General features: G+C 38.4%; 1 protein-coding gene across 3 annotated transcripts in view; it reads left to right on the top strand.

Annotated features, from left to right (window-relative positions):
• aqp10a (aquaporin 10a) overlaps positions 1-9,930 on the top strand; it is a 19,434-nt gene extending 9,504 nt beyond the window's left edge. Inside the window, exons 1-10 of one of the 3 annotated variants that reach the window (XM_077598345.1) lie at positions 2,427-2,663; positions 4,244-4,714; positions 4,889-5,009; positions 5,560-5,732; positions 5,797-5,963; positions 6,082-6,223; positions 6,778-6,836; positions 8,579-8,624; positions 8,791-8,896; positions 8,996-9,930. In XM_077598345.1, the coding sequence (XP_077454471.1) occupies positions 2,582-2,663; positions 4,244-4,714; positions 4,889-5,009; positions 5,560-5,732; positions 5,797-5,963; positions 6,082-6,223; positions 6,778-6,836; positions 8,579-8,624; positions 8,791-8,896; positions 8,996-9,338 (1,710 nt within the window). In that variant the 5' untranslated portion in view covers positions 2,427-2,581 and the 3' untranslated portion in view covers positions 9,339-9,930. Of the gene's footprint in view, positions 1-2,377; positions 2,664-4,243; positions 4,715-4,888; positions 5,010-5,559; positions 5,733-5,796; positions 5,964-6,081; positions 6,224-6,777; positions 6,837-8,578; positions 8,625-8,790; positions 8,897-8,995 lie in introns of those variants that run through there. The other 2 variants (XR_013299967.1, XM_077598347.1) reach the window with 2 other exon arrangements.
• Positions 9,931-10,291: the final 361 nt, after the last annotated feature.

Raw genomic sequence — 10,291 nt, 5'->3', positions numbered from 1 at the left:
CATCACGCTGTTGTTCACTTTACAGTGTCAAGTTTACACTAAGATTATGGAGATGTCTTATTTTGGAACATCATTGTTACTTTGTTGGAAGTGTTTGTGAGGTAATATACTTTGAAAGTTGTGGTACGTTTAGTTAAGAGTTGGAAGGGCCATTTTTTTATTTGATCAGAAACCAAGAACAAACCTACATTAGAGTACCAATAGGAAAAGGGAGAGGGCTTATAAAATAGGCATCTGTTAACATAAAAGGTTTTCAGATGACAACAGCCTAAAAAAACAGGTGGTCAAAGAAATAAAACTATATATATATATATATATATATATATATATATATATATATATATATATATATATATATATATATATATATATATATATATATATATATATATATATTTATATTTATATATATTATATATATTATATATATTATATTATATATCATATATATTATATAATATATATAAGTCGCACTTGAGTATTGGTCGCAGTCACCACAGCAACAGCCTTGGTCATTGCAGTGAGTGTACAGGTAAGCCAGATTTAAGGTGTAAACTTTCCATGCAGCTGCTCAGGCTACTTTATTTTCTCACGAGGCATGACCATGCTGTTTTGTCATTTTAGATCTCTCTTGACAAAGGCTACTGGTTTGTTTGTTTCTTATCAATTATTCACTCATTTTCTTGTAATACAGGAGTTCGTTTATCTGGTCACCCTAACATTCTTCTCAGGGACTAATGTTAGATGTCTTTTACTGTTAATTACATTTTTGTTGTTATTGTTGTTGTTGTTGTTGTTTTGTTGTCGACTGTGACAAAAGAAGCAGGCACAGTGTACTATTTGATTAGCAACTACGTACTTTTTACTTTTTGGGAACACCAAAATGTAAAGTACACTACGTTTGTCTCTGATAAACAGCCACTATTTGAAGCTGAATAATTTCTTGTTTACAGTGCTAAGAGCACATTATTGCATCTAGTCATGTGGTTGACTATTTCATCGGGGACGGCAATCTGTATAGTTCCAGTTTTGGCATTCCGCTTTCTGATGTCGGAAGCTCTCGGTAACGGTGAGAAAAACAACAGGATTCGTGTCAATAGTGTGTCTTCGTGCATTATTTCCAAATGACCTCTGACCAATGATTAACTGCAGAACATTCTGGAACTCAACTCGTACATTTGTCTTGATGGGTGAATGCATACTGTGACTGACTGTCCTCACGTATTGTAAATTGGTTGCAAATATTGACATAATCTCTTACAGGAGAGGGGTTTTGTGCAGCCAACTGCAATGTTGGCCATTTCTATCAGTGTTTTTATCTTGAGCAGTGGGCTTGATGGGAAGAACTTCCCCTTTTTTGAATCCTCTCCAGTTGTTACGTAAAAGCCAAGCTATGTCAAATTTGTCGAAGGCACCGCCCCCAAAAATAGTGATTGCTTAGAAGCATTTCTTGAATGCCATATTTCCATCATATGGTTTGATGTATGACATTAATATAATAATTGTCTGTAATGACTCTAAAATAACAAAATACCTTGTGTTTATTAAATCTCTGTGAATTCTCCCATGATTTAAGCTGTTCGCAATTAAGAAAATTCGCTTTTGACAACATTTAAAACAAGCATCTGTTAATTTGACATATTAACAGATTTTTGGATAGCTATAGATAAGATATATAAGCCGCAGACCTAGCCAAACTTCCAGAGTGTCCCCCGCCTGTTGTCCGTAGTTATCTGGGCTAGCCTCATCACCCTCATGACCCTTGTGAGAATCAGCGCTGCGGAAAATGAATGACAACATTTGGAGACAAAGAACCCTACATTCCTTTAACATGTGATAAAACCATTTCATGAGTGATTAAAAACACAATTTGAAGCGATCCATCCAGGATATCAAACTAATCACATTACTTTTAAAATGACTTCTCATATATATATATATATATATATATATATATATATATATATATATATATATATATATATATATATATATATATATATATATATATATATATATATATATATATATATATATATATATATATATATATTAACTTGCTTATTACCTATCTATTTATGTCTAAAATGCCTTTCCTGTATCTGCATTCTCACCCTCTTGCTACTGTGACAATGAAATTTCCCGAATACGGGATGAATAAAGTTATCCAATCCAATATAATTTTATGACAAATGCTTCTCTTGATTAAATCACAGCCATTGTTGATCCACATGGTACGTAACTTTTACTATCTGGGTAGGTATTCGGGTTCAATTGATGTTTCACAGAGGATCTGTGGAGGAAATCCTCCATCGAAGTGCGTTTGAGCCACAAGCTCACATGCTGTTTGTGTGTGATGCATGTGTTGAAAACGCAGAGGGCTGGATGAGTTTCACAATAACGTGTCTCAGAGGAAGTTTGTCCACTCATGATCCAAAGTGGGCTGTCAGTGTGAAGACAGCCACAAGGACTACACATAGGTAGGACTGCTTGTGGAGGTGATGTGACCCCCCCGACCCCTCCTCTGGGACGCCTCTCGGAGGAGATTTGAGGTGTTTTTTGTTTTATTTTGTTTATTAAGATGTGCCGTTTTCTTCTGCTGTTGTGGATCTTTGGCACGACGCCGGTATTCAGCAATTTCCAGGGGAAATGTTTGAAAAGAGGTGAAGTACATTTTTTTTCCTGTCTTATCAAGCAACTAAAGTGACTGACTGAAAGGATTTGACATTTAAATATTAAATCCAATTCATAAAGAATACGAACAGTGCAACCATGCTAACGTGGGAATCACACAAAGTAAAGTATTTTCTTTGATAAAGATGGAATTTCCCGTTAGAGTGGTTGGCGATGCTGCAAAAAAGGAATTCCTACTTATTTATAATTGCAAATAACTATATTTTTGGAGTTCATGAGGATAAAGAAAAGCTTTTAACCCTTGTTGTAATAAGTCATGCCAACTATTTGCCATAACTCAATTTGTGTGTTTTATTTGGTTTTATTGGGATGCAAAAAAATGAAATTTTATTCAAAATTGTATTGTTATTGTCCGTCCTTGAACTAGCCCCCTCCAGCTGTTATGCCTCCCTGTGTGGGAAATTGTGTTTACTCTTTTGAAAATGGCTAAAGGTCATTTTGTGTCAATCTCACCCAGTAGACTTTCCAGAGTGAACTTGGAAATGGCCAAGTTCATAGTGGTTGTCTAAATAAATCAGAGTGCATTGGGAATATTGTGTACAGAAGGAGGAAGTATACAGTATCTGGTCAAAAACATTCAAGTGCAGGATAAATTTAAGTCATTTATGTGATGGTGTAATTTGTCACACTATGCGCATACTATTTCTCCACATCCATCTTCCAAAGTTCAATCAATCAATCAATCAAAAGCCTTTATTGTCATCATACACAGCTGCGTATAACGAAATTGGTGGTGCTACTCCACAAAGTGCGTTTTCCCAGTGAAAAAAAAAACATAAGTAATGTAAAAGTATAAAAAGTCACAGAAAAAAGTTTTTTTTTGCGATATTAAATATGAGATCAACTACACATTTGTCAACTATAATTACTCCTATGATAAAATAAGTATGTTTTAAGGTAAAACCAATGCATGATGACGGCCGTTGAAAGTAAACATTTTTTAGACCTCACATAATGGAGACAAGAATGTCTGAACACACACACACACAAATAAACATTTTGTGATATTACATTCAGATATTCACAGCTGCATGTGATAATGTTTTTTTAATGACATCACGAGGAATCTGGGAAACTCCCATTTGATTGGCAAATATTTTTCTGGGATTGAAAACAGGACATGCTGGGAATAAATGCTTTTATACATTTTTTTCCCGACAATTACACATCAGGAAATTGAAATTGTGCTCTTTAAATGCATATAAAATACAGTTGGAAGATGATATAGTTGCACAAGTGTGCACACTCTCCTGGGCACAGGTGTCAAAGTGGAGGCCCGCGGGCCAAATCTGGCCCGCCGCATTCAGGTGATCTCATCAGATTCAAGCTTCTGTTAAACCTGCCACTGATTAACCCTAAAGTGACTTTTATTTTTTTAATAGTTCTGGCCTAGAATACAATGTAGACAGTCAATTATCAAGTGAAGAAAAGCACAATGGCATGACTACCAAGCCCTTTAACCCTATAACTGTATTTGGGTAACCTTAGTTGGCATCATTATGAATCCACATGAATCATGAACCATAATAATACCTTGCTTTTTCATCAGAGCCTCCCCCCGGAGTGTTGGTGCTGTCCCCAGGCAGCAGTTTGCTGTTGTCCTGTGACGCTAACGTGAAAGTAAACGGAACCACGGTCAAAGGGGCTCAACGCAGTTCCAATGACAGAGACGGTTTTAGTGAAACGCAAACAGACAATTTTGCTTCACTGAGAACAGATGAGAAGAAGTTGTGGGAAGAGGAGAACGGAGCCCAGATTGCTGAATTTCTCACTCCGACACGTACACCTCCGAAGGGTGACGACGTGGATGGAGGCCAGCGGACGCGAGACGTAAAGGGGAAGTTTAAGTGGAAGTGGAACGGGAGGACGGTCGGCAAAGGCCATCGGGACTGGGTGGGTTTTGAGTTGGCGAGGAGAGGGAAGCAGCTCTCTGTGGCTTCAGTGCAACTGAAGGATTCTGGGAATTACACGTGTCAGCAAAGAGGCCGCAAGATGTTCTCCTTAAAGGTCATTGTGGCAGGTGAGTCGAATGCCATTTCGAGTCTGTATAACGCCAAAAACGATAACAGACTTGTTACGAATAGATAGACGTATGAGTATTTTTTAGTGATTTGCTGTGAGCACATTTAAAATGGATTGCATGTCCGTCAGAGTATTAAGAACGAGAATAACAGTGAGAATCCATGTGCTGTAGAGACTCCAGAAGTTCCCCGCCTTTCCTGTTTCAAAAAGTCGCCCAGCAGTAAGATCCGCTGTCATTGGACGCCTCGGAAGCCGTTGACTTTGCGCCCGAACTGTTACCTTTTCATCCAAAGGTAAGAGCAGTAGCTTTATGGATGAAAATTGCCAATACTGTTGTTTCTATCAACAAAGTATTCGTCAATGAGCTTTTTTTTAACATCAAGTTCAACATTTTAAGGGGCTTCATTAGTCTTTCTATGGGCTCTCAAACTATACTTATAAGAGTGTTACCATAGGAAGAAAAAAAGTATGAGAAGAAAGCTGTGTTGAATTTAATTTGGTGTTGAAACCCTCTACACGAGTCCTTGACTTTTTGTTCCCCGACATGTCAACACCATACCTGTCAACCTCTGCCGATAACTGCCCTTATAAATGATTATGATTCCCCTTACAAACCCCCAAAAAACCTTACAAACACCGTACGACTCGTACGGTGTTTGTAAGGTTTTTGGGGGGTTTGTAAGGGGAATCATAATCATTTATAAGGGCAGTTATCGGCAGAGGTTGACAGGTATGCAACACTTAAAAGTACATTGCAAACTACACACATGCTATTAACAACAATGCGGGCGTGATCATTTCCTCCCACGTTAGTGAGCATTTCCTTTCTCTCTTCCGGTTCAGGCGTGAGACATTCCATCGGGTTGAGTGTTCTTTCTCATCCCAGTGGTCCCGCTGCTGGTGCGTTCTGGACCACAACGAGAACGAGCTGAGGACGGTTCACGAGGCCTACTTGTGTGTCACAAACATGGCAGGAAATGCCACCAGCACCTTATTTTTTACCCCTCTGGGAATTTGTAAGTCCCCCTTGATTCTTAAGCTTAAACGTCAACACTTAAAATAAACATTCCTCTCCTCCAGTGAAGCCAGACCCCCCTGCCTTGTCGGTCCGACAGGATGTGGGCCAGGAGAACAGGATCTTAGTCAGCTGGACTCTCCCTTCTACCTGGAAGTCCCAAGACAACTATTATGCGCTCAACTACGAACTCCGATACCGCCCCGTTGACTCGTCGTCTTCGAGTATGCAGGTACACCAACATGCCGAAGACCAAGGACCCCGAAGGGGTTCAAACTGGGGTTCAAATTCAAGAGTTTGCATACGAAATGCCGCATGTGATGAAACCCGATTGCTTGCCGTATTTGTAGCTGAAGTCCACAAAGCGTCGCTCGTTCACCATCTACGACGCTCTGCCTGGTGTGGAGTACACCATCCAGATCAGAACTAAGGAGGAGTTTGATGGCGAATGGAGCGACTGGAGCGCGGCGGTCTACGGCAGCAGCTGGATTGGTAATTTTCGCCGGCGCTCCCGGTGATTGGATGTCGATTATCGTGAGATGGAAGCCAATAGATTGAAAATATACTGCGCGTGCGGATATAAAAGCACACGTAGTGATATTGATGTTTACTTTTTCATGTGCTGAAGGATGTGTGATTAGGATTTTGGCCGTCCTATCGGATTCTGGCACAATTTGCGAAACTGTGGAGACAAATGTTGTCATGGCAACCTCACAAGTCGGCGCTCTTATTTCCTTCCTGAATGTCGGAGTACTCCAATGAGCATTTCAAAACATTCCCTGCTCTCAGCACGCCAAATTTAACTGTCTTGTTCTGCTTCCCTTCTTCGTTTCTGGTCAATGTTTGGTTTGCCTTTTTTTCAATTCATCAAAACTTAGTAGCTCGTAACCCAATGTTTGTGCCTTTTAAAAGTTACTATTTCTAGATTGACTGAGTCAAAGAAATGTTTCATGTAAGAGAAGTTTTCATTTTGTAGCTTTGTGTATGAAAAAGTAAATATTGTGGAGGTGCAGCACTGTTAATAAGTTTTCAATGTCTCATTTCAGACTCAAGGACAAAAGAGACAATCCAATTTCCGAATGAGAAGGATCTGTTAAATATAACGGTAAATAATAGAGTAGCCTGAATGAACCTTTTTTTTTTAAATATATTTTTGATTAAGTTTTCATGGCAATTTAAAAAAATATTTTTAAAAGTTGGCTGTTAAATTACTTAATGGACCATTTCAACTAGTTTTAGGGGTTGGAATGCAAAATTGATCTCACTTTTGGATACACATTTTCTTAAAAATATGAAAAACACTACCGTATTTTCACAACTATACGGCGCATCATATGTTTAGCCGCAGTGTCAGTAACGAGTGCTATTTCTGTATTTTACACGCACAAAGGACGCGCCGTTTTTATAGACGCAGCCAGGCATTGCAAAACATACACCAGCTTAAACATACACGCTACACCCACACGCTAAAAACACGTTTTAAAAAAGGCAACGGAAGCAAAACTGAGTTCGGTTGTACTTTATTTAGCCATTTTACAATGTACTCACATCATCATCACCTACAAATCCATCAAAGTCCTCATTTTCTGTGTCCGAATTGAACAATTTTCCAAATGAGTCATCGAAAACGCTGAGTTTTATACGTTCGTCCAGGCGGCCACAATACATTCGCAAATGGTAGCTAGCTAGTAGCTAGCGTCCATGCTTCGTAAAGCTGTGTTGATGCCGATTGCCAGGCCACAATCCATTAGCAAATGGTAGCTAGCTAGTAGCTAGCATCCATGCTTCGTAAAGCTGTGTTGATGCCGATCGCCATGCCACAATCCATTGGGTGTATTGACAAAAGAACTACATATCCCAGCAGTCACTGCGCAGTACTTTTTCTATGGGGAAAATAGTCGTAGTTGTGAGAGCTGTAGAGGATGGTGTACGCTATCGACTCATTTATTTTATTTTATCGTGATAACAATTTTAGTATTGGTCCATATATAAAGCGCACTGTCTATTTTGGAGAAAATTTAAGACTTATGTGCGCCTTACAGTCGTCAAAATACGGTACTTAACATATGTGCAAGATCTATTTAAAAAAAATATTGCTGTACAATGGAAGATGAATGAAATAGGAATTATTGAGCTGCTTAATTAACACTATCATGTTTTTACAAAGGACATGTCCAGTTGTGTGCATGTAGTAACAAAATATTAAATACTGTGTAAGTAAGCTTTGGAGGAGGGAAAAAATATTGTCGTAAAACTGACAGCGATTCTGGATTCGTATTAAAATACATAAATAAAATGTAAAAAAATAGAAAAACATCTGTCCGGCCTAAAGCAACACATTTTCTTTGTTTGTTTTATTATACACATTTTTTTAAATATATGAAAAACACTGTACTTAACATGTGTGCAAGATCTATTTTATTTTTAAATATTGCTGTAAATCGGAAGATGAATGAAATAGGAATTATTGTGCTGTTTAATTGACACTTTCTTGTTTTTACAAAGTATGTGTGCTTGTATTAACAAAATATTATAAACTGTAAGTAAGCTTTGGATGAGGAAAAAAAATATTGTGGAAAACCAACAGTGATTCTGGATTAGTATTAAAATAAAAATAAATAAATAAAAACATCTGTCAGGCCTAAAGCAACAAATTTTCTTTGTTTGTTTTATTGCTGTCCAATTTAACGCAGCATTTCTGAAGAATGTAAAAACAACATTTCTGATTTGTGTAAATAGTTAAATTAGCTTCAACCCCTCTTGCCCGTCTTTATTTCATATTTGGAATTGTAAATGCCGCATTTTGTTACTGTAGTTAAATTCTCTTTTGTTTCTTTCGTCTCGCAGTTTCAAGAGTATGATGGTTCCGGCATAGATAGCACACCATTGCAAGGTGAACCAGCTTCATTCTTCAAGTGTTTGGTGGTTTGATGGTGAAACAGGAAGCCATTTTGACAAGACAAAAGGGAGGGGGGCTCGGGAAGCATGGCTCAACGCACTTTTTGCATACATGGCTGCCTAAAATGTACTTTGACGGTCTCGCTCTCGTACCTTCACAGCACTGACCACGTTGAGGGTTGACCCAGTGACGGTGTCGCATCACATCTTGTGGGTCTCGTGCACATTTGCCGTCTTTGCTGTTATTTTAGCTGCCTTCCTATTCAGGTAAAACTCTGCGATAAATATCCAATCTGACAGAAAAGGCAGGACGGGCTGTGAAATGTGCTCCATTTGGACAGTAATAGCCATATGTCCCAATTTCAGACACAAAGAAAAACTCCTTGCCAAACTCCACACTTTGGGTGTCAGGCGACACTACAAAGGGTCTGTCCAACCCAAGCCGAGGGTCCCCGTGGCAGCGGAAGGTCGAGCTCTGGTGACCTTCCGCCCGCCGTGCGAGAAGGACGAAGCCCCTGTGGACGAGAAGGACGAAGCCCCTGTGGACGAGAAGGACGAAGCCCCTGTGGACGAGAAGGACGAAGCCCCTGTGGACGAGAAGGACGAAGCCCCTGTGGACGAGGAGGAGGACGAAGTGGAGGAAAATAACGCTGAAATGGAGACAAGTGAAGCTATTCACTTCAACAATACTAACTATTTCTTCATGTAGCAAGAATGACAAGAAAATGGACTTGGTTTGCAATGTGCTGAAGTAAAGAAATGAAGTCAGCTTGAGTAGGTTAGCAATGCCCGTGAATTGGTTGCTTATGTCACAAATTTGGGCAGCATTTGGATATTGATATTCATGACTTTTCTCACTCTGTGATTCATTTTCAGACCTGTGCACACTCAACAAAAGCACAGTGTGAAAAAATGAAGTGAATGTGTGTTTTTGATCTTGTGTCAAACATACAGCCTTTAAGCTACTATGATTTTAACATCAATTGTACAGTGGATTGATTCAATGGATTTTGTATTATGTAATTTTTATCCTGTATATGGTTCTGTAGACATATTTAAATGCGTGTAAAATACTTTGGTAAAATCTTCAACATATCATTGATATTTTTAAGAGTGTTTCAGAGTGGAAATTCAAAATACATATTGTGGATGGATGATTAATGGCACTAGAACATGATAATTCAATGGTAAACCTCCTTATTAAATTAGATTGACGTCTGTCGCATGCGAATGAGATCATGATTTGGCTGTGTTTTAAACACATTTGGTAAATAAACAGTCAGAGGTAATCGATCAGTACAGTAAGGACTGATACAGAGTGGTCGTTGACCAAAAAGGTGGACTAAATTTTAAATAACCAATCTAGTTTCATTCATTTTAAAAAAAGAAACCCTGTAAGTTGGACATTGTGTCTGATTTTGTCATTTAAGGCTATGTTTGAGGGGAACTCTTTGTTTTTATTTATGAACTACTCATAACATAAATTATTTTCATTGGCACTAATTGAAAATTGGAACAAAAAGGCCAACACACTTATAAGAAAAAGGTTTTATCTTTTTTTTTATAGTAGCACTTTCCCTATAATTTGGGTCAAAGGTGACTGACCTTAGTCAGACCAATAAAAAAAGACTTTGGATTTGCACTTGACCTCAGGTTTGCGTA

This window comes from Stigmatopora argus, chromosome 4 (genome assembly GCF_051989625.1).
Source record: "Stigmatopora argus isolate UIUO_Sarg chromosome 4, RoL_Sarg_1.0, whole genome shotgun sequence".
Classification (NCBI taxonomy): Eukaryota; Metazoa; Chordata; class Actinopteri; order Syngnathiformes; family Syngnathidae; genus Stigmatopora; species Stigmatopora argus.
Note: the sequence above shows the minus strand (reverse complement) of the source record. Positions and strands in the feature narration are given on the sequence as shown.